Here is a 26,779-nt window from a genome sequence, read left to right as displayed (position 1 = left end):
TGTTCAGTGCATTGAAGCAGGACTTTTCATTTCTCAAGTCAAGTAGAGCACATGGAGAAAAATTCTGTTTGGCCCTGGCTTGTTAGTACAGGAATCAGACTGAATAGGAAAACCGAGAAAATATTCAATGCTATGATTATCCAATTCAAATCACAATAAGTTTAACATGTGTCAGAAAGGTTCCCTTGATACTCAGTTTGGTTTTTTCTTTTCTTTTTATTCCAATATTTTCCAGTTCTACACCTTTATTATTTTAAAAGTCCAAAAATATAGGAAAAAGTAAGTCTTAGGTTATTTTTATTTCCAACTGTGTATGTCAGAGATAGCTTTAGAACAAGCTAACATTACTGTGGTTCAGGTGTATACAACTGGTACAGTTCAGTAGTACATAAACAACTCTAAAACAAATGCACCATAGAACTTAAATTACCAAAAATAAACAATATTAAACTATGTGGGGCAGTAGGTAAAACAATTACCTTTAGGTCTTGCACACTAAAAGAAAAATATCTAATTATGATTGAAATTATGAAGCTCTACTACAGATAATATTGAGATATATTACAAAGAAACTTGAAAAGTTGTTGTCACATTTTGGTTTTGTTCCAGTGATATACAGTCACATGAAATCTTACATCAGTTTTTCATGAAATTAACATCTGCTTACTTTAATACGATATTTCATGAGTTTATAACTTTGTGTGTGTGTATGGGGTTAAATTTTTGAAAAACTTGCATGTAAAAACATTTAAAGTAAAATAATGTTGCAGGTTGTTTATAGATTCCTTATGGATTATAGAAGTAAAAGCAGTCAGGAAGCTGCAGTGTTTTTAACATTGGTAAACAAATACTGGATTAAAGTGCAACAGTCCCTCTGACAGCACACCTGCTCTGTGCTGAAAGGAAATCTTTTTATCTCTGCAGAGAAGAGAAGAAAAATTTCAGTGTCAGGCGTGTTTCTCTCGAAAGTCGGTGATAGCCTTCCAGAGCGTGCATAGCACTCCTCCTCTGTAAAGAAAAAGCATAAAGACACTCAGGTACAAAGATACTCTCTAGCCTGAAAGCATTCCAATTTAGATGTTTTCTGATTTTCTTGCCCTGGTTTTGATCAATTAAATTCAGTGGGAAGGCTGATCAAAGGTGAAATTCAACATGCAATACTCAGAGAACAGAGTCCTTTCCTGATTACAGTAAGGGCAATTGTTCCACTTGGCAGATGCCTGCTGTCTGGAATTCAGACTTCTGGTCCAAAGGACTTGCATAACCCACATCTGACTTCCAACATGATGAAAGTCTCAATTACGTAAAAATCTTAACACTTGCCTTTTACTGTAATTTTTTAGTTACATTTTTTCAAACTGACTGGGCACACACACCATGTCTGATAATTGTTTCTACTTCAACTTGGTACTGCAGTGACCCACACACCTGGCATGATTAGGTGAAATCTAGTGTTACTTGTGGTCCATGAGTAAGATTTCTGAAGTTTAAAAATTATGATAAACTACTGAAAGTTTTGCTATCTCTACTTTTTAAAATAAAAGCAAGGCTCTAATGGGATATTCAGTGTCTCCAGGTGTAGGGTAAATGCTTACCCTAATATTTTGCCTTTAACAGAAATAGCTTGTTTTAAAATGTAAACAGTATCCAGCTGTCTAGCAGGACTGTGTCAGCATACAGAGACATACTGGAAAATGCTACTTATTTTAAATTAATACTGCACAATGCAATAAATTTGTATCAGTTATTTTCTCTTGAAACAAAGCACAACTCCTGCTAAGCACAGTTCATTTAAATGTGAAGCATTACCTCAGTCTCAAACATTTCAGATCATCTCGTGTAACATAGCAGAGAACATCCGTTAAGGTATAGTCTTCAGCCAAGAACTGCAAAAAGATGTTTAAATGAAGATTTTGTTAGAAATATCATTTAGCTTCCTAAGCTCATCTTCCTAGGATTATCTGCCCTTAAAAATAGAAGGTTACATCTGGAAGAAACCTAAAAATGGCTAAAATGTGGTACATATAACAAATTAATCCACATTGGTTTTAGAAATACAATGAAGCTACTTAAATTTTACACTGTATATTCTGCATTGGCATACCAAGCACAACTTGAAAGGTGTAATGCTTTTATAGCTGCTCAAAACCTTTGTCAACTGGCATTTCTGTTGTTACCACTGATATTTCAGAATCACAGACTTCAGTGAACAGAAATCAGAGCATAATTAACACCACGTTTAACCCACAAGGAAATTTAAAATAACAGTTAAGGCCTATGTTTTCAAGAATAGCATTTAAATTTCATGTAATCGGATTTGGATGAACCTCTGATCTGATACATAGGAGTGATAACTACGTGCAGGTGTCCCTAAATCAGCTGATATTCCGAGGTGCTCAACACCTCTAAAATTACATAATTTGCTGCAGAGCATACTGATTTATTTCAGCATATTTCACTTCAGCACAGTTAACTGTACCCAGTACATGTGAACATGTACCCAATACTCAGGGTATCATCAGCAGGAACTGCTGCAATGTGTAAAGACACTGAAAAAGCAAGAGTGTCTATTTACCAAGACATTTTATTCCCTTATTCCTAATTGGATTTAGGAATTATTAATAGTACTGTATTTTTAAGAAGGCCTTTATATTCATGACTTTTTCCTATCATCTGAAAACAAAACAATCTCTCAAAATGTGCTGAAGTAATTAAAAAGGTTTGATATCTTCTTGCATTGAGACACAAAACAGTACTGCAACTGTACTAGACACTGAACAGAGTCATTGCTACCTTGTTTATTGTGGCCTCATCAGCTCCATGAACTCTCAGCCAGTTTATGAGATCTGGGTCTTCGGTCCCTGTGCCAGTGGAATGACGATGACAGACAGACAATCCAGGAATATCTAAAACAAGCATTTCTGAGATAAGATTTTCTGTTGCCAAAGCAACCTCGTGTTATTTTTGACTCCTGAAACACTTTCTTCACTGAGCTTTCCGTTCAAGCTTAGAATACCAGTATGCCCATAAATAAAGATAAATGTCAATTCCCAAAGACCACACTTAATTACAATTTATAGACATTAATTACTCCACTTGGGTTAGAGGTACAGTTCAAGTACTGTGAACACTGATAGAGATTTTCTGCCCTGTTCATAAAATGGCTTTACTAGTACAAGGCACATCGATTTCACTGTCACTGTTTCTACACTAAGGTTGTTGCATCAATTAACTGAAGTGTTCAGTGCAACTCATACAACTGGTGCACAGGCAATGCCTTGGACTGAGGATCATTTGCTTTTGGGAAGCAACGCTTCTCTGAAACATATTACATGGAAACATCAAACTGCATTAGCACTTCCACCTTCTTCAGGGCAGACACACAGCAAACTCAGCTTCTCTCAGTAGCCTTTAAGTTGTATTTACATTTCACCAATTAGATCCTCTTGAACTTTCAGTGGAACAATTGGAACAGTCTGCAATTCAAGGAACACATACCTAACATACTAGATTATCCTCTTTAGGAATAATATTTATTCTGTAGAATATGAGTCTTGTACTCTTCCATATAATCACAAACAAAAATATTTAAATTGTACCATTCCTTGTACTTTGATTAACAAATTCAGTAATTTGTTTCCACAATGTACATTCTTAATTCAGAGCAAACCCTACCAGAAGCAGCATAATAAAGCATCTTTGCTGAAGACTGGCTCAATAAAACAAACAGATGTTTAGCTGGCACCATTTCATATGCAGCTAGTATGAAACTTTTCCTTGAAAATTCTTCTCACTTACCTATTGGCTGTGACCTGAGCCGTAGGTTTCTGATCTCTTGATCTTTTTCCTCTATAGCTTGATGTAAGAGGACTTGAAATTCTCTCTCCTTTTGAACCAACTCCTCCAATAACCTGTGAAGTAACCAGAAGAAAGCACCCATTTCCTTAATTAGCTTCACATTTTCAGGAAAGCAAAGATCTTACTATACTTAAACTGGAAACCTTCCTTACAAAGACAAGGACAGACTTCTTCAGCTTTCACAGGAATATTCTTTCACTATAGATTTATTATGAGCTATACCAAGATATAAACATTCATTGGTTCCTAAAGCTATAGCCCTAAAAAAAAAGCCCCAAACACATACACATTCACTTACTAAACAAGTGATAAGGTATAAAATGTCAGTGAAATTCCTACAGCTGGCATTCTGCTTTAAACAGAACTGTGTAACTGAGTGTTTCATAAACCAAGGGCTAAACTTTGTGATGTAATCCTTTGTAAGGAAAAATGTCAGTTCACATCTCTCCAGCAGACATTTTCAAGGGTGGAACTGTGATGAAAATGTGGTGAAAACATATGGTTGCATTTCTTAAATGTGGAAAATACATTCTCAACCACACATGGGCTGTCCCTTCCTCACATATGAAGCACTTTGTGCCTGCCCTCCTAGACTATGTTAAGAGTGAGAAAAGAGGAGGCAAAACACTTGAATCCTCCTCTAAGCAATTACTTTTGAAAATGTCAAGCAGAAGTAAATTGGAACCCATGTTTGACCTCCTTCATAACACAAACCCAGAGAGAAACCCAGAGAGATTCAGTAGCCAGCACTTTTCAAACCGATCAAAAGAAAATAGCCAGAATATAATGGAAAATTATTATGTGAAACTGCTGCAGCTTGTTATTTCAGAAAAGTGATTTAGTAAAAGAGGGGATTTGTGAACAATATCTTTTCAGGAACTTGGTCTGAGAAACTGGATGTAGAGAACATACTCAGAAACCTATTACTGACTTCTGAGTCTTCAGAAGTTCTGCCTTGAAAGAATTGCAGCATCTTCATCTGTTTCCTGAAACCTTTGTCAGCCTGAAAACTATGCAATAACTGTTCAATTTTAGCATGTTTCCTTCATTTATTTAATTTTTTACACCAGTTGAGCATTGCACCTTTTTTTCTGGGACCATGAAAGATAGGAATTCAGTTAGAAAATGTGCCACAAAAGCACCTTGCCTGTCTTTGCACAGAATTAAACTGCATCCCATATGATTGCTTTGTAAAAACATCTAGCCCCACTTTTAGCTTGCATGCAGGCCTACCAGCAGCGTAGTTGCATTTCAGTGCTTCCACACCCAAGCTAATAATTCTTAACGAGTCCACCCTGCTTGGGAACAGAGCTGCTTTGTGCATCTCCGCACTCCCACAGCTTGATCATTCTCAGTGCAGATTGATATTCTGTACAGACAAGTCACATTTCAGTTAACTTACTTGTATTCTATCTATTCTGGTTGAAAAAGGCCTTCAGGGCCAATAAAAGAATCAATTATTTTGTCCTGATAACTGCTTGCTGCTTATGCCAATGAAGCTTTCATTAAAATTCAAACAACTGTCCATATTATGTACCTCAAAATTTCTGCATGAATGACAGGATGTGATTATTTGGCCAAAGGCTTTGCATCTCAGAAATTTACAGAAGCAAAGTGCTAGCAAAAAAGGAACTCTACAAATTGATTGCTTTTGAAGCTATTCCCCACCATAAAATAAACTTGTGAAGTAAAGTGAGCCAATCTAAAATAGTTATGTATTTATTTAAGTATATCAATAAGGCAATCAAAATATTTCTCAGTGCTCACAAGCAAGAAAATTATTTCTAACATAAGAACCCAAAAATACTGTTACTTTATTAAAAACAATACAGTCTAACGAATTACTCTAATGATGGCAATCTTCTTGGACATATTTAAAAGTAAAGTGCAATTTAACATTTTAGCTTCAGTTGGAACTGTAACTCCACAGAATGTCCTACTGGCATAACAACTGTCTTATTGAAGACATGTTCTCTTTCTATCAAGGTCACATTCAAAATTTACTGAGGTCAGTAGGGAACCCAATGTCATAAATCCGATGCTGCAAAAACTAAATATCTACCTTAAACAGACTGGTATATTTTAATGAAAACAAAATATATAGAAGATCATTTGAATAAAATAACGGAGACAGATTTTTCTCTGATGTTTCTTAAACAAAAAAAATCTCCAAACAACCACTTTTCTGGTTTAAAGTGCACTGCATATATTTCTGAAAAAAATCCAATATCCAAATCTCTGGCTCATTTCTTCTTTTAAACAAAACACCTATTTTCACATCTTTCTCTGGTGAACAAAACTTCTTTAGAAGATAATGGTTGCTGGTAAGCAGAGATCCTGCTTGCAGTGAATTCTGCATACAAGTCTGTAGTAGCTTCCTTGCGGAGTTCATATGTGGCTGTCAATTAGCTTGAGTTTACTCCCCAAGAATAACTACAGAAAAGAACAGCAAGTTCTGTCTTCGTGGAAACAAAGCATAACACCATTCATCAGCCATACAGAGCATACGAAGGAGAGAAAAAACAGAAGCTTGGCAGCAAGTCAGTTTTTTCAAGACCTTCCTTGAAAGGGCACCTGAAATCAAAACCGACCTTAAGTTGCATCACTACTGTTTTGAAATTAATAAAACTAATATAAGTGATCAGTCACAGCTAAACATTTCGTCATTTAAACGAACACCTTGCAGTGCTATGGAATTTTGGCAGTCACTACTATTCTAGCACATGTATTTCAAAAGCTAAGCAATAAGTACTGTCATAAGTAGGCCAGCGTCTCTGTCTCCTGATGTCCAGACTTACCTGTTTGTCTCTAATTTTAGCCTGCCCAGCTGGACACTCAGTGATCTGTGAGCAGCCTGGGAGTCATGGGATACCGTAGAGCTGAGTGTGCTTACACCTGAGGTAGCTACTGCATCTTCCATGACAATGCAAGGCTGCTGGATGGCTTGATTCTGGGGCTGTTCATCTTGATCTTCAACTTCTATATCATCTTGATCTGCTGTATCACTTTCAGATGCAAGACTAAAATGTGGCCTCAATTCTATTAAAATACAAGCAAAGGAAAAAACAGTAAAGATGTTAAACATTAGTTAAGCATTAAAACAAGAGCAGACCTAAGTGACTATTTGCAGATCATCCTAGAGCTTTAGGTAAACCGGACCTGAAATTTCTGTAACAAGAGAACAGATAATATTTTTCTAGGGGTTTAAGACCACTTAAAACATAATAGCATCTAATTTTTGCAGATTATTATTCAGCCTACTGAATGTTCAAAAGCTCTAAAAACCAAACATCTGGATGAATATGATTCCAGATCTGGCTAGCATTTCATGTCAAATTGTGCTGAAGTATTGTGTGCAGCAGAAGTTCTTTCTTTTGCTTAATTCCAGTCTCAATAATCTGTATTTTCTATGTGTCTGACCTGAAATCTTTTATCAAACCAATAATCGTTATTTCTTTTATATCCAGCTATTACTGCTACTGTAATATTTGGCATTATCTCATTATAAGAATACCATGTATACCAAAAAAATGTATCCAAAGATATAGAGAGGAAATTACAAAAAGACCCCTGCCCCAAGAATTGAAAGCAGCACACTTCCTTTCTGCTTATCAGAGGGAACACTGCCTATTTTGTAATGATGTGCATCCATGAAACTGTGAACACAAAGCTGTACGTGTATTCTGGTTTGTTATTCCCTGTTTAAACCACCTACCAGAGCTTACCAGGTATGCAAGATATGGACACAAGATCTGATACTCCTACAGAACCTATTATTGCAACAACATCTGTTTGTTAATTCTAACCATTTAATATAAATCTTCCTTCCTTCCTTCCTTCAATTGTTGCTTCTTACTGTTAATAACTCCCTCTAGTCTCCTCACCAAAATATATTTTTTTTCCCGAATCACACTTGGTTTTTGCCCTTTTTGCTGCATAACTAATAAGTTTGTTTCTCTTCTTCACAAAAGAAATAACTGTTCCTGTATCTATCTCATCTCTTCCTTTCAATGCTACATACCTTTTTCAAGGCTGAACATACTAAACTCAACAGAGCTGTGCTTCCTCTAAATTAAAGAAAACAAATTTATTATAAAGCAGTTCCTCAAGTATCAATAGGCAAACACGCCTGAATTTGCTTTGAACTTCTGTTCTAGTTAGCGTGATGGAGAAGTTCTTTGCCATTGTTCACCACCGGGAAGTATAACTATAAAGTCTGCTTTGGACCACTCCTTAAACTTAAAATCCCATAACTTTTAGAAGTGTTAGGGCCAGAGATAAATGTTTGCATCATTCTTAGGAGGGGAAAAAAAAGGTACTGAGAAAAAAAAAAAAAAGGAGTCAGATGAAGGCAAGGAAAAGCAAACAGAAGCAGGGTAAGGCCGTTAGGGGAGCTGCAGATGATCAGTGCTCAAACACTACTATGGTAGAGATGTTTTGGTTAAGCTTGAACTCATACAATTAGTGCTGATACTGAGCTGTATGGGGAAGAACAGTCTATTAAGGAGGATTCTACAGAACTCTTATTATACAGCAATAAAGTACATGCCTATTAAAGTTGTTCAGCATTCTAATTAGAAGATAGATTTTCTTTATAACACACAAACCCTATTTATACCTTGATGGTTGTGTTAGGGATATGGAAAATACCAACGAGAACAGGAACAGCTGTAATTTCTGTTGGAATTTTCAGATCCCCTTATTGATAATATAAGACTTAACCTACTACAGGAACCTAAAGTATTTTGACTTCAGACTTAAAACATTAAATCATATATTTAAAAATATCACCATTAATTCCAACGTTAAAAGCTTTAAGAAGCAGCAGAGAAACTAACTCTGGAAATAGGTAGAGAAATAACAGAAAGAGCTACAGTTTCTTCTAAACAGAAGAAATATTCTACTTCCACAACATTCAAAATATAATATTCAAAGTGCAAGCACTGCACACTGGTTTGGTTTTCATGGGTTTCAGAGGTTTGGGGTTGTTTGTTGATTTTTATTCTGGTTTGGTTTGTTTGTTTGTTTTTGTAAGAGGCCTGTCCTTTGGATTTCAAGGGGCAACATTGTGTATCTCAAAAAATTAGATCCCAGAGCACATTAACCTACTACTACTCCTTGTGTTGCAGAGTCATTTAGAAAACACATCATGGAAAGGTGCTTTCTAAAATAGCTTGGACACCACACTGATTAGTTTTTGAATTGCAAAACAGACAGTGAACAGGAAAAAGGTCACTGCTGGTTTCAAAATCTTAAGTGAAGCATCATAATCACATCTCTAAAACACATTTAAAGAGATCAGCTGATAAATATTTGCTGAGTATTAAGAAATGACTCACCTGGGACCAGAATTGTAATAGCAGTCTGCACAGCTTTTCTGATTATGCTGTCCAGTGCAAACATCCAATGTGGCTTGATGTTATGATTTCGGAGAACTTTATTGACCTAGTAACAGAAAATTCAATTCAGATATTACATACCCACAAATTGAAAATATATGTCAGCATTATATAAAGCGTTTAAACTTATAGAGGCTGTATCCAAGCAGGTGATTAAAACTATTTCTTGATCACAACATTGTCTACTTCCTCCACTTTTTTATGTCATACAATATTTTGGGTTTTTTTTATCAAGTATTAGTTCCTGTGTTAGGTGATTTTTAATGACTGTGATACTTAACCTTCATGGCTGTGGAGAGAAACTTAAAAAGAATGCCAGCAAGACAAATAACAAAGACCACGTTATGAAAGGCTTGGAACTGAAGCTAATTAATCTTGTTACTTTTTTGGCATCATTTTCACTGCTTGCTCTGAGCAGTGCTTGTCTATTTTAAAGTACAATTGTAGGAAATATCAAAGGACTAATGTAATGCCACTCCTACTTAATTAAAAAGTAGTTAATTAATGTTTGTTTAAACAGCCAGGGGACTTCATTTGTGTGCTGTATCATTTTTGCTTTTCTTCTATTTTTTACTTTGTACTCTGGGTTGCTCCTAATTGCTTACAGGCCTACTTTCAAACTGCTTTTAGCCATATTTCTAGGTGCCTCTTACGGATGGTCCATGCCACTTGCAAGAACATCTCTACCTCAGGGGAACTGTTTTCCCCTCCCAAATGACAGAGAAGAAGCAGGTGAGGTGACAGTGCTATAACAAAATGCCTAGACAACAGTAAGTTGCCATTGCACAAAGCAGACTATTAATCATGTTATTTTCACTGCCCCAAAGCAAGCATATACAGTAATGTAGGTACCTGTACTGGGTTTGGCTGGGATGGAGTTAAATTTTTTTCACAGCAGCCCACGTGGTTTGGTGTTTCAGGTTGGTGACTAAAACAGCCTTGATAACACACCCATGCTTTACCTATTGCTGAGCAAAGCTTACACAGCGTCAAGGCCTTCTCTGTTTCTTGTGCTGCCCCACAGCAAGTAGGCTGCAGGTGGACTAAAAGCTGGAAGGGGACATGGCCAGCACATCTGACTCAAACTGACCTAAGAAATACTCCCTTCCATATAATATCATGCTCAGCAATAAAACTAGAGGCTGTTTTTGCCAAAGGAGACATTGCTCAAGGGTTTGCTGGGCATTATTCTGCTAATGGTGAATGACTGTTTCTGCATCACTTGAAAGGTTTTTACCCCCTTCAGCCTTTATTTTGACCCACAAGTTTTCTCCCTTTTGGTCCTTCCAATTCTATTCCTCATCCTGCTGGGAGGGAGGGAGTGACTGGGTAGGGACTTTCCTTTACTTTCTAGCCAGGGTCAACCCACCACAGCGTGTCTCCTCAATTCTACTGCCAGTGGCCACAAGATGGCACTTGGACGCTGTGTTTGGAGTTGGAGAGCTATCAGCAGTGCCAGGGGAGCCTCTGCCCTCTGCCTGACACGTGGACAGCAGCTACTCAAGGGCCCCAAAGGTCTGCCCACTGCCCTCCGAGGCAGCACGACTCCCCTTTGCAAGCACTACACTTTCCCATATTGACTGCTACCAAGGCACTGACACATTTAGGTAAGTGCAACTTATTTGGGAACCAAAGAAACACGATGGAACTGTATCAAGAACACAGCAATCTACAGTAATAGGATTTAGCTATTTACATTACATCACAAAACTACTTTTTTTTTGGTTGGTTCCATGAGGATGTTGTGATTATTAAACCTTGTTACCTAAGATTACCTTATTAAGCCCCAAGAACAAGGGAACTACTTTCCCTCACTTCTAAATCTCTGAAGTATCTGAGGCCTTGATACTGTTTTGGATTTCAGTGTACTACTTTAGAAATCTAGAGTGTGTCCAAAAGAATTAAGACTGGGCACATGCAAAGCAAAGTTTTTCTTTGAACTTTCTGTGGGTTTAATTAAATAATAGAGAGCTAGTAATGGAAGAGAGATTTTTCAGTTACAAACCAGCAACTTGTAATGACGAAGTTAACAGAAGAAGGTAAATTTTTTATTGATAAGAATACAGCTCAGGCAATTACCACCAAACAACTGATGCCCAGCAATGTCACTATCAGAACACCAACCCAGGTGTTTGTACTATTCCCCCCTCCATTTTTTTTAAATCTTGTATGCTTGCTTTTTTTCTTGTAAGTGTCAAAATAATATTATTATGAGGCTAAGTAGAATGGATAGCTGAGAATGTACTCAGAAGGATCAAAGTGAAAACTGTGATTTGTAGAAACATCTATTTTACAGATTCATTTCAAACTTTGTGGGTTTTTTTGTAAATAGCATTTAATTCTTGTTAGTGTAGTCTATGCAACAGTTTACGTGCTATGCCATCCTTCCTGACAGGTCTTTTACTTGTCAGAGTGCCCCAGGTTTAAAGGCTAACAGAATCATCCACCTCAAATGCCTACTTGGATTGCCATTTCAGTTCAACTACATGACTTCAGTCTGGGCAAGTGATAACTCAGCACAGCTGCAACCCCCCCATTCATTATTCATCTTAATCGTTAAGCCTAACTGCTTGTGATTAAATACATAGCTAAAGAAGAACAAACACTGCATTTTTTAAACTAGCTATTTAAAGGCTATTCATGCATGTTTCATTGCATTAATTATTGATAGAAAAGTCACCTTTTTAAATTCTTCCTTATCCTGCTTATTATAAATTGAAATGAAAATATCTAATTTGGCAGAAATCTGCTGCTAACCAAAAATACTAGAATAAGATTACAAGGTAGACAGACTACTAATATGGGTATAGAGTGGTTTAATGCATTAGTTTATAAGAGGAGTCAAGTTCAAGAAAGCTGCATTTATGTCGGATAAGCCTGACATTCAGTGTTGGTCTTATTTACCAGAAAACCCTCCAAAAGAAGATAATTTTTTAAAGGTTTTCCTGCTTTAGTATTATGCCATATATTGACACAACTATGGTGAGCCTTCTAGATCTTTAATCAAAAGATCTGAAAAAAAATCTCAATTTGTGTTCAGGGTCCGTGTCCTGCAAAAAGATCACATGGTGTCCAAATCAAGTCATGGCTGTTGCCTGGATTTTTGTTATTACAGGTACAAAACCTTCAAATATTATTGTTTCAGTAACGCTGGGTATAAATTAATCAGGTTCTGTTTGCTTCTGGCATTTTTTTGGGGGCAGGAGGCAGTTTTGATGCACGAATTTCATAGTAAAAATGACAACTTACGGCATCTTGAAAACCAAACAGCACAAGCTGCACTTGACTGATACCATGGCTGTCAAAGTCTAACTCCAGCTTCAGTTTTGAAAGAGTGGTTGCGATGATTTTGCGATCAGTGGACCGTACAAACTCTCTGAGGCTGGAAACGAGTGTCGTGATATGTTCCCATTTTAGCTTGGGTTCTTCAGCTCCCTGGTAGAAAAGAGAGAAAAAGAAATAGTTTTGATAGCCATCTTTTGAAACGTACATCCAAAGGGACTCTAGCCAATGACACCAGATGGCAACATAAATTTTCAGAAACTCTATTGCTATGGTTAAGGGAAAGGTGCAGCTGCAGGTCAGGTAATGGTACCAGTGTAACTGCAGCAGCACAAAAGTCTATCACTCAGCTCCCTGGTAATGCAGGTAATTTGATGAAAAAGGAGCTGACTTTGGTTTAGATCAGTTGCTGAAGAGTATATGCACACTGCAGTCTGCATGGCTCTTTGTACAGGAGTGAAAAGATATGAATAAATATACTGTGCACTGAATAGTACAAATTACTCTTAATTGCAAACAAACGCGTACTTTGTAGCACTTCCAATTTCTGCATGCCCCTCAGAGACAACATGCAAAATCCTCCAGCAGCTTTTAAAAGAAGAGATTAGTCAAAGCTATGCAGGAGGCTCAGGAAGGGTCTAGTTCTTTCTTACATAATTTCCTAATTTCTCTTAATACAGAACTTCTCTTACAGCAGGTCTACAAAGGTCTTATCTTTCTAGTATAAATATTCATATGCCTATTTTTAAAAGCTTTTGTGTTTTTGCATGAGCTACCAAAGTAGCAAAAAGCTCAAAAGCATTAATCAGAATAACCAGTATAGGTAACTAGGAAGCAGAGGACTGTATTTGTGCTCGTAAGTAAAGTCATGCCAACTGAATGCAAATTTCAATTCCAAATCTTAAAATTAAGTCAGAGCTGTTACTAAACATGAAGTATTAGACGCTTATTCTAAAGAAAGTTAAGTACATATTCATGTAGACTAAAGATATCTAACACTGATTTCCATAACAGAAGGACATATGGTGTTTGGTTCTGTTGCATTTGCCAGTTTCGTGCTGTGAATGTTATAGCTGGCAGACACCAAGAACTCTTGTTTGCCAAAAACACTGAGCTTTTAACTATAGTAAGTTGATTCTGATCTGGATGAAACAAACATAATTGATTACTTGAGAGAGAAACTAAAATTTAAAAAAAAAAGTTTTAAAAAGTGCAGAAGTTCTAGAGCAGTCAAAGCACTGACTAAAGCATCCATTTGAGATAAAAGATCCTATTCTCTGATCTTGATATACATTGGAGAATTCACTTGATGATTTGCTGTACTGAAGTGAATCCCTCACTGTCCTGCAGTAGCATATCTCCTTTTTGTGTAAATAATTAAAAAGCCCCTAGGGCAGATAGGTAAATGCACACTGTAGCCGTGGACTAGAAGATCAAAGTACAACAGGGCACTATGGGGACAGGACAGCCAGTATGACTCCCTAATTAGAAATACTGACCTATTTTTTGAGGGCCATTCTCCTCCCCTGGCCCCCATACCCAATGACTTTGTTGAAACCTTTCTTGTGAAAAATTTTTGTGAAGAGAAAAATGCTATCAAATCCTAAATGAGGCCTAACAAGCAAGTAACTTGTATTTAAGCAGGACATATCAAGAAGCCAACTCAAATTTCCCTTAACTGCAGTTACTACAACTTTCCGGTGGTTTGAGTAAGTTTCCTACTCTCTGAACAGGGTCCCTCTCCCAAGGGAGAAAACAGTTTTTCAGAGTTCTGCATCCTCTTGAAGGGCAGGCAGTGCCATGAACATGTACTTTGAACTCAAGAGGCTGTACAACTCTGCGTCTCTCTGCTTCATCTCTCAGGCTGTTCCAGCCCCAGCTGAGAAAGGCATGAAGCAACAAGCAAACCCTGGGTTTTGAGATTGAGTTTCAGCCTCTCACAATCGCTGATTATTATTTTCACACACATATTAACAACTTGTCTCTTATAGCAACACTAGCAAAGCACAGATCACAGGCATCTCTGTGACTCCTACTTTAACACTTTCTAAGGGTACTGGGACAACTGTGGGGTTTATACACACATCCCCTCAAGAGTTAGAAGCAATTTTTATTGGTATGGCAGCAATTTTCAAGTATATTAACTGTAGCACATGCATAAGGATCATATTGGTTTGCATCAGTTTCTAAATAGTACTATCTTTAGAACATGAATTGTCATGTTTTATACAGATGAGTTTTAGGCCAGCAATACTTTGCCTTGAGAACGAGTGAGTCAATTAACTACTAAGACACACACAAACAAGAACAAAAAAATCACATTATCCCATTACGGTGTTGCAACATTTAGCAGTGTGGTCATGACCTGTTATTTATTCAGCGTCATCCTGAACTGATACATCATCATAATGAATCATCCCCACAAAGGAGTGCCAAAAGGTCATTCTGCAATTATTTTGTTGTTTGCTGTAACCCCCACTGTTACTACATCTTTCCTGCATATGTGCTCCCAAAGAGCATTGAGGAATAGCTGTGATTTATTTACTCCCTAGCCCCCTCTTTCCCCTTTTATGGTTGTTGGCTAGAAGGCGATGCTGTGCCACTCAGCCCCATTTTTCTACACAATAACCTAAGGCCGGACAGGCATAAACCTCCCTCTGTCAAACCAGTCGGCCAGAAGATAGAACTTTTAAAGGGGGCCAAGATAATCCCCTCCTGGAGATGATCTATCTTATATGAGTTGACCTGACAGCCTCAGCTAGTCCAATTTGAAGATCACTGGCAAAATAGAGTACCGTGAAAAACACGTTTTGCTGTTGTCTAGCCAGTATGAATACCCAAGCATACATACTGTAATTACAAACACAAAAAGGCATATGTAACGTAGCATAAACAAATTCAAAGCCTATATTTAATAGCCAAAAAACCCCAATAATTGTGAAAGCTTACACAGTGTATGCTTTCTAGTTTAATCTTTTTTAATTGTTTTACTATGTCTAATTTCAAGAGTTTCAGGTAACTGCAGAGAAGTCTTCAAATTCCATAGAATTCCTGCTGACTTCTGAAATTACCTTACCTGAGTCAAAGCTTCCATCAAGTTCCTCACCACATGCTCTTGGTCCTCAGTTAATATCCTGTGAAGGGTGGCTCTCCTTTCACTATCCTTCTTCAGCATGAAAAACCCAGAATCTTTCTCTTCAGGTGAAGGAGGTGCACTGTGATCCTCAAAGTGTTCATCTGGGATGCTGAATGCAAGACACTCAGTTAAAAGAAACTTGATAAAAACCATTCCAATGCACACATTCCTAATCTACTGTGTAACATAAAATGCCAGATAGCTCTTTACCTCAGAAAAAGGGACCTGATTCCCTTCCCATCTTTTTCTCCACATGATTTGGCTCTTGTTTTGAAAGAGAATGGATCAATTTTTAACTCTGTATCAGGTGAGACAGAACCATATTCACTGCTGCTACTTGTATCTTCCACCAGGACAGGGACAGGTAAGGATATGCTCCGAAGATACTCTATTCATATAAGGATATTCAGAAATTAGAATTTAATAACACCATCATAGTTCTAAAGTGAAAAGATTACTCTTTCAGAGGAAACAGAAAGACTCCAGCCTTCCCACACATCAGTAAGAAATATTAAAACAAAATTGACAAAAAAAACTCCTAAAGCTTATTCTTCAAGTATGTTTTTATTCAAAAGCTTCCTGAGAGATGGAAATGCTGGGCTCTTTACAAGTTCACTTATGGAACTTCAACACTGAAGTGAACGTGCACCTCATGCATGACTTCCAGGAGCAGCAAAATGCTTCTCTAGGGTAAGTCATCCAAGCAGCTTCCAAGATCTTAATTTTAGAGGTGTATATAAATATGTATATATTTATATACAATTTTTATACTATAACACATATGTTTTTAATCAGATTATTTTGTACAAGTTTAGTTAGTTTTTCATTAATAATAAACACACAGTTAAGTCAGATCTTTTAGTTTTAAATCCAAAGCACACATTATTGCTGCAAGGAACTACTCATACCTATTTCAAATGTGCACATTTCAAAATGTACTTTGATACCAACTCAGCATGAAGGTAACTATGTGTGTGTTCAGTTCCCCCCCCACACTCTCCCCAGTTCATTTCCTGAAAGAGATCAGTATCCTGTACCCAGGCAGTACTGATTTTTCAGTTTTAGAATTAAGTCTAATAAAAATCTGTGTTATCTTTCTCCACAAACCTCAGCTCTCTTGCTACTATAAGACAGCCAATGGTTTCCACTAAATGTCCCCATAAACAACAACACAGTTCTTCAAGCCTGGATCACCCACCTACCTAGACAATTAAGGCATAGTCTGCTAGGATTAAAAATAGTAATTTAAATATGCACAATGGATTAGACATTCCTAACAGAGAGAGAGAGGTCACTTATTTTCATAATTGTGCCCACTTCTCTTTCCAACACTTTTGTGTGACAAATCCTACCAGAATAAGGATAACCACAGTATCTACACAGGTATGTTTTGATAGAGAAGTATGTTAAAACTCACCATTTGTGTTAGCTGAAAGAACTGTGGTAGAAAAGCAAAGAAAAAAAGAAAGTTAAATATGCCAAAATTGACTGAGAAAATAAGCAAAGTCGAAAGGGTAAGCTGCCATTTTTACGGACTATCTCAACTCTCCTGTCTGCAGTCTCCAAAAGTGTGACTTATTGCAATTTAAAAAATTAATTTTAATCTGAGGGGGTGGAAACCATGTTAAAAGTGATCATCTAAGGTCATCTCCTTTCCCTGATATTTTTATTTATTTTAGGTATCATGCTAAAAATATACAGAAGATATTTTCATAAGTATATATGCACACACAATAGAATATGTTATTCATGCTCTCAAAAGTGCTTCATTACCTTGTATAATTTAGAACATTACAGGAAATTAATATGTGAAACATATTAATGTGCACACACATTTGCAGTGGGACAAAGATTATTCTGCTAATGCAGAAAACTCCCCTAAGGTTCAATAGCATATTCAAACTTTACACAAAATATGATCTACGTAAACATTCTTTTGACAAAATCATATGCAAATTAAAATAAGAAACACAAAACCCAGTGATCACAAAAGCTGCACAAAACCATAAACAGACTTTTAGAAACCCTAATAGAAATATTTATATAAATTACTTCTGCAACAACATGGTAACAGAATTCTGCAGTGTTTGTGCAGCAAGCTGCTGATACAGAAGGTTACAGCTGAACATTCATCTGGGATGGAGATCTGACGTGTCCATCTTAAAGACTAAATGATTAGTTTCAGGAAACAATACCACTGGCAAGATAAAAATTTCAGACTTTTAGCAATGCTTACCTGAGAGCTTTGATGGGGACTTTCTTTTTTTGCTTGAAACCTTCAAGAATTCATCTATAAGTAACTCATGAGCAAAAGCTCGTTTATCAGGATCTGGTTCAAAGCAACGCAATATGAAAGCCTTGGCTTCTGTAGACATGGATTCAGGAATTTCTGGGTGTATTTTAAACATTCCCACCTGAGATAAATAAAGGGAGAAACAATAGCCTACACTGTTCTTTTTCCATATACTACACAACATCAAAAAAATTGTTTAGATAGTAAAAGTGGTATATCATTCTCAAGTTTCATATTAACTTTCTATAACTAGTTTATTAATTCAGAGAAAAAACCCTATTACAAACTGTATAAACAAGTACATTTTAAAAAATCAATGAAGGTAACTGCAGGCTCTCAAAAAGCAGAAAATTGCTCTTTTTTTTCAGCTTGGCTGCTGAATAGCTGCTATTGCTCTATTACTCTATTCAAAAGTACACAGCACTCCCTCTCAGTTGAATCAGAGATGTTATTCTTCTTAACATCCTCACAAACCAAGCACTTCCTCTATCGTCTTGTCCTGCAACCTCTAATTCCAGCTTCTCCAAAACAGTCATCAGATATCCTGTGTTTACAAATACCTCTCTGAGCTGTACAAGGAAGATGTCTGACCTTAAACATTGCTGCTTGTGGTTCTCCCAGTTCATAAAATGGGGGCTTCCCTGTAGCCATCTCAATGATTGTGCATCCCAAAGACCAGATGTCTGCAGCCTTGCCATAGCCACGTGGCCCTTTGTCTATGATTTCTGGTGCCATATACTGAAGGGTACCTGTTTAAAACATACTCTGTTTTTTACTTAGGTGCACTAATGCTGCAAACAGATAGCTAAAGGGCAAGAGGAACAAAAACATTGAGAAGTGAGAAATATTGGGAGAGTAAAAAAACCACTCTTTTTATTATTCAGAATTCAAGAATTTCCATATGCGTTCCATATAAACTCAAAATATTACTTGTGCTAAAAGCATTTGGTATCATCTACTGATCCAGATATTGGTTTTCAAAGTTAATGACAGCTATTAAAGATTTTGATGAGCTTAGGATCAGACATAGTTCTCATTTACTGTATTACAGTTTAAGATTAAAATATGGGAGATCACTCTGAATTGCACCCAGAAAAGAAAAGGAAGGGACAGCTGAAATCTGAACCTAACAGAGTTGGTGATATGAATTCTGAAATAAGAGAATCAACCTGACACATCATTCTGCATTCTGTTCCACTCAGAGCAGCAATGGAAGAGCAGAAGATGGAATTAAAATAACAGTCACTTCTCATTTGGCATAATTATTTAATGCAGTGCCACTGCATGATTTAACATCCAAATCAAATTATCAAGCAGACAGAGGAACAAGTTAATGATGAGTTCTGTAGATAAGCGATTTTGGAGATGAAGCCAGGATGTCCAAGCCAATCAAGAAAAAAAAAAAAAGATCAGCATGATGAAAAAGCCAAGCACAGAGTAGACAGACTGAAATACAATATGGGACAGACACAGCTCTTCTGTTGTAGAGGACTTTGATGTCACACGTGGAACATCCAAAACAGCATTCTCTTTGAACAGTGCATACAAGAACAGTGTATAGCTTAAGATTATATATCAAAAAGTTATTCTTGCAGTAACCTTTTATACTGATTCAAAGTCAATGAAAGTTCAGCATCTGTGGATTCTGACCCTACATACACAGTTCAAGTTAGGATAAAGGAGAGAGACTCCTCTGGGAACATACCAGTGAAAGTTTCAGTACAAGGATTGATTCCTGCAAGTCTCTTTGAAGTTCCAAAGTCCGAAATCTTTAACACTCCACTGTATGTGTTGATAAGCACGTTATCACCCTGAGGAACAGAACATTCAGAGCAATTATTTTTTTCTGCAGACTCTTCATCTAAGTTTTCTTGCATAGCCTGTTCCTACAGTGCACTCTTTACTAGGTAACAATTACCTCTTAAGCCTTTTAAGAGAGGAGATGAAAGAGAAATCAATAATGTTTCTGCTTTATGTAATCCCATTAACAGAAGCTTCATCTCAAAGTGAACTTCCCCTACTACCAGAAGACTGCAGGAATTCAGTTAAAGAATATTAAAAGAGGAAAAAAGGCTTTTGAAAAACAAACCCCCCCACTTTTTTGTCTGCAATCTCCTTGGAAAAGAAGTTGCTAAGCATCCCGTCCACAATCGTCTTCACTTCTAATCAGATTTTATGGAAGTTCAATCATGTCATTGAAAACAGAAATAAAAGTATCTACTTTATCACATCAGAAGTTGCTGTATTTCAATTTTTCTAAAATTAAAAAAAAAAAACCCAAATATATTTTGTTGGTGCAAATTGAAATCAACAATGGTTCACCTACCTAACCCATGGTTCAGAATAGCAGAGACCTTTCAGAAAAAAAGTTTTTAAATTACAGGACAAAAAAAAAAAGCTATGCAGTTACATAACACCATGAAGCTTCATTCTCTGCAAATTCTTACCTTTATGTCTCGGTGCACTATTTGATTATCATGGAGGTATTTTAATCCTTCAAGAATCTGCTTGGTGTAAAAGCCAATTGTCTGCTCATTATTTTTTAATGGTCCCCATTTTGATCGTAGAAGAGCAGAAAGGCTGCCTATAATTTTGGAGAGCAGAAAGTGAGAGTAAAAATCCAATTAAGTTCTGCTTTCTCCCCACAGGAAAAAAGTAACAACAAATATCAATCCCAATGCGAATGTAGGCACCTCTTCTATAACCAGAGTCCTCTCCAGGCAAATTCTTACTTGCATCATCACTGGCCTGAGTGATTAAAGAGAGAGTCTCAGTATCTCCACTGGCCTCAGACGCAGCAGAGAAGTGTAGGCTTCCTCAAGCATGTAAATCAAAACACATTTAACCCACTTCCCTCCTATACCTGGAGAGAAGTTAAGCCCAGGAATGTTGTAAAAGAGTGAAAAAGAGTGGATGTGCATATGCATGTCTTATCACATACACCAACCCCACAGTTTCTCAAAAAGCTAAAATCAAGAAGTGGGATTTTTGTTACATCTGGCTGCTGTGAGTTCTTTAGTTGCAAACAGAAGCAACAATCACAAATCTCCTTCTTCGTGTCATGTACCTGAAGAGGGTTGAGCCATCAGAGAGTGGCCATGGTTGATCTAGTAGGATGAGCACAAATCATCTCTATCCTGTGCTGGGTTTGCATGGAAAGTGTTTGGTAGCAGGAGGGGGTGCAGGGAGGAATTCTGTGATAAGCTGCTGGAAGCTTCCCCTGTGTCTAATAGAGCCAATGCCAGATGCCTCTAAGACAGACCTGCCACTGGTGAAGGCCGAGCCCAACAGCAATAGTGGCAGTGCCTTTGGGGTAACAGATTTAAGAAGGGAAAAAAATATGTGTAACAATTGCAGACAGAGAGAGAATTGAGAATATGTGTGAAAAGTGTCCTTGAAGTCAGCAAAGGAGTGGGAGGAGGTGCTCCAGGTACCAGAGCAGAGACTCCCCTGCAGCCCATGGTGAAGACCACGGTGAGGCAGGATGTCTCCCTGAAGCCCATGTAGGTCCCTAAGCCGGAGCAGGTAGGTGCCCAAAGGCAGCTGTGACCCCATGGGAAGCACATGCTGGAGCAGGCTCCTGGCAGGACCTGTGGCCCCATAGGGGACCCATGCTGTTCCTGAAGGACTGCACCCTGTGGAAGGGACCCACACTGGAGCAGTTCATGAAGAACTGCAGCCCATGGGAAGAACTCACATTGGAGAAGTTCATGGAGTACTGTTTCCCACGGGAGGGACCCCACCTGCAGCAGGGGAGGAGTATGAGGAGTCCTCCTCCTGAGGAGGAAGGAGCAGCAGAGACAATGTTTAATGAATTGACCACACTCCCCATCTCCCTGTGCCACTGATGGGAGGAGGGAGAGAAAATTGTGAGTGAAGTTAAACCCAGAAAGAAGGGAGGAGTAGGGGGAAGATGTTTTTTAAGCTTTGGCTTTATTTCTCACTATCCTTCTCTGATTTGGCTGGGAATAAATTAAACTAATATTCCCAAGTTGATTCCATTTTGCCTGTGGTGGTAACTGGTGAGTGATCTCTCCTTGTCCTTATCCTGACCCGTGAGGTTTATGTTCTATTTTCTCTCCCCTGGCCAGCTGAGGAGGGCAGTGACAGAGCGGCTTTAGTGGGCACCTGGCATCCAGCCAGGGTCAACCCACCACAGATCTGAGGTGAAAGGAGCTCACCTGCTACAGCAATGATCTGAGCTGTATCTGCAGCAAACCTATCTGAATACTGAAGCAGAGGTCTCAAGTACTTTGAAGACAGTTTTCCTCATTAATTTAGGAAAGAGACATTAAAGAATATTACACCTGCATGAAATGTATCTTGTGGCGGTATTACAGGTTTTTATACCCCAACCAACCACCAAACCAGTATCACCCAAAACTTACCACCAGGCACCTGTTCCATGAATATCTTAATGAAGCCATTCTCACTAAGAGAACCTAAATACTGAACAATGTTCTTATGTTTGAGATGCTTATGCAAAGCTATTTCTTCATGCAGAGGTTGGGAGTACCTGGAAAGCAAAGAAACAAGTTTATTCAAAACTAACCTTTGTGAAAAAAGGTTTACTGTAGTAGTTGAAACTCTATTTTAGGTCTCATGAAACATATTTACACTGAAATGACTACTTCTTAAATGCATTTAACAACAGTGGTTGTGATCACCACATTAAAAAATTATGTAATCATACGTAAATACATATAACATATGTAAAATGTACATAATATTCTATATACATACACAGAAATTATTAAAAATGCACATAAACTAACTAAGGAAAAAAAAATTTGTAGAAAATTAACTCCTCTCCAGCCTAACTCAAAGAGAATAAACAATTATGCAAGTGGTTGGATTCATATTAGTGCCAAAGCGAACTAGTAAATGATAAGGTTAGGGTATAAATAAAACCACCTCAATGATGAAAATGAATCACCATTTAAATTTTAATTAAAGTAGGAGTCTTTTCTGAAAGCTGGAGTGGATATCAGAGTAAGAAAATAGAAATAATTTCATGGAGAGATATTCAAAAGAACAGATCAAAACAATATCATCAAATATAACTTAGTCCAAGGTAAAATAGTTTTCAGAGATAAGCTTTTCAACAGTCTTTTTGTCAAGAACATTTCTGGAGTCAAGATCCTTCTCTATTGTGGAACATCACCAGAGCTCAACAGCTGATGTGCTCCTTGGGCCTGCCCTAACACTCTTGCTAACTTAGGACTGCCCTAATGCTTCCTCTTGGAAGCAGGTCAGCTTCCAGAGTCTGTGTATTGTCTGGCAAAGCACTGATATCTGTGGTCAGTCTGAAATAGAAGAAGGAAACAGAACTACTTCTATCAGTCCAGATGTGAGAAGCAGCTGCAGCATTTGAGCAAGTAGAAGACATTTTCAGATGTTTATACTAAGGAAGTACTAACAGCAAACTCCACCTTGCAGCTACTCGCCACCAAAAGGAATAGTTTGACAGCCAACTTCACCAGGTTACTCTCAGCATAGACTTCACAATAACACAAGTACATTCTTGTCCCTGAATGAAATGGCAGAAACCCTTTATTTTGGTTATTTATATTATTTGGGAGGAAAGATAGCTTCCTGCTGCCTCAAGTCCAGAAGTCAGCTCTCTCTGGACCCAGCCAAGTGCCAGTGCTAAGAATGCAATCGGAGTATGAATGCTATTGAAGTTGTTATGGGGAAAAGTGCCTGTGACTTCCACTCTCTTTTGGGCCAGGTGGTTATCACCTCACCCTAACAACAGCATCAAGCTACTAGTGGAGGCTGAACTCTTAAAAAAAAAGTAGAGGGAAAAGAAAAAAAAAAAAAAGTGGGCATCTGAAAATCCCTCTGGAAAACAACTGTTGCAGAAAACACTCCAAGTACTTTGTTAATAAAAAGTATGATTATGCAACTCAGTTTATTTACTAGAAACTAATTTGAGTTTTGTCTTGCCTCTCCACACATGACTACAAAGATTCTGACTACACTGTTAGTGAAACAGAAATGCAAAACCAAAGATTGTATTGCTGAGTTCTGTTAATGAGATATTAATTCAGAGCAGCAACAGCAAGACCATTCTAATTCTTCTCCCCGCACTTTTAAACTGCACAGTTAATTGAGACTCAAGCAACTGTAACAAATAAAATAAAGCCATAAGGAAATTCTTCACTGGGATGAAGCATTTGTTATTTTAGAACTTAATCATTAGGAGACTTTAAATGGTACAAACAAAGGCAAATTCTAAATTCTAAATCATCATTATGGAATGGTTTGAGTTTGGAAGAGACCTTAAAGATTATCTAGTTTCAACTCTCCTGACATGGGCAGGGACACCTTCCACTAGACCATATTGCCCAAAGCCCCATCCAGCCCAGCCTTGAGCACTTTCAGGGATGGGGCATTTGCAACTTCTCTGGGCAATCTGTGCCAGTGTCTCACCACTCTCACAGTAAAGAATTTCTTCCAACCTAAACCCACTCTCTTTCAGTTTGAAGCCATTCTCTCTTGTTCTGTCACTATGTGCCCCTGTGAAGAGTTCTCTCTCCAGCTTCCTTATAGATCCCCTTTGGGTACTGGAAGGCTGCTATGATGTTTCCCCAGAGCTTTCTCTTCCCCAGGCTAAACAAGCCCAACTCTCTCAGCCTGTCTTCATAGGAGAGGTGCTCCAGCCCTATGATTATTCTCATCATCCACTCCAACAGGTCCACATCATTCTTACGTTGGGGGTCCCAGTGCTGGACACATCACTTGAGCTGGGGTCTCTTGAAAGCAGAGTAGAGTCAGAATCACCTCCCCCAACCTGCTGGCCATGCTGCTTTTGATGCAGCCCAGGACATGGTTGGTTTTCTGGGCTGTGAGTGCACGTCGCCAGGTCACGTTGAACTTCTCTTCACCTAACACCCCCAAGTCCTTCTCCTCAGGGCTGCTCTCAATCCATTCTCTGCCAAACCTGTAGGTGTGCCTGGGATTGCCATGACCCACGTGTAGCACCTTGCACTTGGCCTTGTCAAACTTCATGACGTTCACACAGGCCTACCACTCAAACCTCTCAAGGTCCCTCTGGATGGCATCCCTCCCCTCCACTGTGTTGACTGCACTGCTCAGCTTGGTGTCATTGGCAAACTTGCTGAGGGTGCACTCAATCCCACTGTCCATGTTGTTGACAGCAATGTTAAAACAATGCAGTCCCAATAACAACCCCTGAGGAATGCCACTCATCACTGACCTGCACCTGAACCTCGAGTCACTGACCGTAACTCTTGAGTGAGACCATACAGCCAGTTCCTTATTCACCAAGCAGACTGTCAAATCCATGTCTCTCCAGTTTAGAGACAAGGATGTTGGGGGAGACAGTGTCAAGTGCTTTGCACAAGTCCAGGGAGATCATGTCAGCCACTCTTATCTGCCACTGCTGTAACCCCATCATAGTAGACTGGCCAATGTGTCAGGCATGATTTGCCCTTAGTGTTGCCATGGTGGCTGTCACCAATCACCTCATTATTTTACTTTACCTTTCCTAACCTGATCCCTGGCTGCCCAGACAATTTCTGCTTCCTCCCAGACTAGCTGCCCTCGGTTCCCCCCCTTGAAGGCTTCTGCTTTGTGTCTGAGTTTGTCCAGGAGGTCCTTGTTCCTTCAAGCAGGTCTCTTTGGTTTTTTGCCTGTAGTCTAACATTTCCTGAGAAGTAAGTTATTCAATAACTTATATTTAACATACAGCAGTATTGAAGACAGACTGCTTTTTGCATAGAAATAGTTTCATTTCTAGCCCTGCTCTAATTCAGAACTGAAACAGTTTTTACAAATTCAAAAGATGATCATTATTGCTTTTAAAATTATACAAACTAATTTCAGAGATTAATTCTTTTCTTTCTATAGACTTCTTTCAAAGTGCAAAAAGATCAGGTTAAAATTAATCAGAAGTGCATTATTAAATTTTTCTTATTTTGCCATTAAAAGAATAATACTTGGAATTCATTCTGGAAGCCTGTAAATATTTTTGAAAGTTTACATGGAAGACTAACAGCTTCTTATTAATCTCTTCTGTGGTATGCTTTGCACACTGAATCTGAAACCTTTTCAATTGAAGATTCTTTCAAAATGTGTATTGGAGAAGAAAAATCTGGATTTTTTTTCTTTGAGCTAGTTATTGTTCCATTCAGGCTATTTTTCTATTAACCACAGTTGTTACAAAACTTTAAGAGTTATCACAGAGTGTCCTGTCAACATCTAGGCTCCAATACTGCTTAAATAATAGTATTTGATGCTGGCTAGGTTGCAGAGAATAATGTTCCTTTTCTACAAATGGTTATTTTACCCCCAGGGACATACATTCTTGCTAAATGTGAGAAGAGTAACAGCCACTGTCGTGGGTTAGAATGACCTCTTTTATTTACCATTTTGAATACCAGCACTCTCCTTAAGATAACTGCTATGTAGGATGGGTAAAAGCAGTTTCCTTGCTGATATTAGTTGTAGACTGAACACTGCATAAACAAGGATACAATTATTTCCTCCTACAGAGGAAATGATGTACGCTAAAATATGGGATCATAATCACAAACTAAAAGAAGACAAATGGGTAAAAGACAATAAATTTGGAAATATAGATTCTATTCCCTCCTGAATTGATGAACAAAAATTCAACATTTGGCACACTTGCTATTTTATCTACATTCATTTAGTATCTGATTCCTCCTGCTACAAAGCAGTGTTTTGTCTTTATCAAAAGAGCTTCCTTCATAAAAATTATTTCTTTAACCAGGAAAAGGGGAAAGGAAGGATTTATCTTTCTCTTGCCAGCCATGGCAATGA

General features: G+C 38.0%; 1 protein-coding gene across 1 annotated transcript in view; it reads right to left on the bottom strand.

Moving 5' to 3' along the window:
• Positions 1-280: 280 nt before the first annotated feature.
• The window catches only part of MAP3K5 (mitogen-activated protein kinase kinase kinase 5), a 100,622-nt gene continuing 74,123 nt past the window's right edge, over positions 281-26,779 (bottom strand). The window contains exons 16-30 of the mRNA XM_050315469.1: positions 22,357-22,484; positions 20,416-20,552; positions 19,674-19,779; positions 18,560-18,717; positions 17,912-18,089; positions 17,093-17,113; positions 15,886-16,063; positions 15,616-15,784; positions 12,507-12,692; positions 9,198-9,303; positions 6,657-6,897; positions 3,799-3,911; positions 2,794-2,906; positions 1,810-1,886; positions 281-1,008 (exon numbers count right to left, since the gene is read on the bottom strand). Of these exons, the coding sequence (XP_050171426.1) occupies positions 948-1,008; positions 1,810-1,886; positions 2,794-2,906; positions 3,799-3,911; positions 6,657-6,897; positions 9,198-9,303; positions 12,507-12,692; positions 15,616-15,784; positions 15,886-16,063; positions 17,093-17,113; positions 17,912-18,089; positions 18,560-18,717; positions 19,674-19,779; positions 20,416-20,552; positions 22,357-22,484 (1,972 nt within the window). The 3' untranslated portion in view covers positions 281-947. The remainder of the gene's footprint in view (positions 1,009-1,809; positions 1,887-2,793; positions 2,907-3,798; positions 3,912-6,656; positions 6,898-9,197; positions 9,304-12,506; positions 12,693-15,615; positions 15,785-15,885; positions 16,064-17,092; positions 17,114-17,911; positions 18,090-18,559; positions 18,718-19,673; positions 19,780-20,415; positions 20,553-22,356; positions 22,485-26,779) is intronic.

The sequence above is a fragment of the Myiozetetes cayanensis genome, unplaced genomic scaffold (assembly GCF_022539395.1).
Source record: "Myiozetetes cayanensis isolate MyiCay16 unplaced genomic scaffold, myiCay2020 scf2-11, whole genome shotgun sequence".
Lineage (NCBI taxonomy): Eukaryota > Metazoa > Chordata > Aves > Passeriformes > Tyrannidae > Myiozetetes > Myiozetetes cayanensis.
Note: the sequence above shows the minus strand (reverse complement) of the source record. Positions and strands in the feature narration are given on the sequence as shown.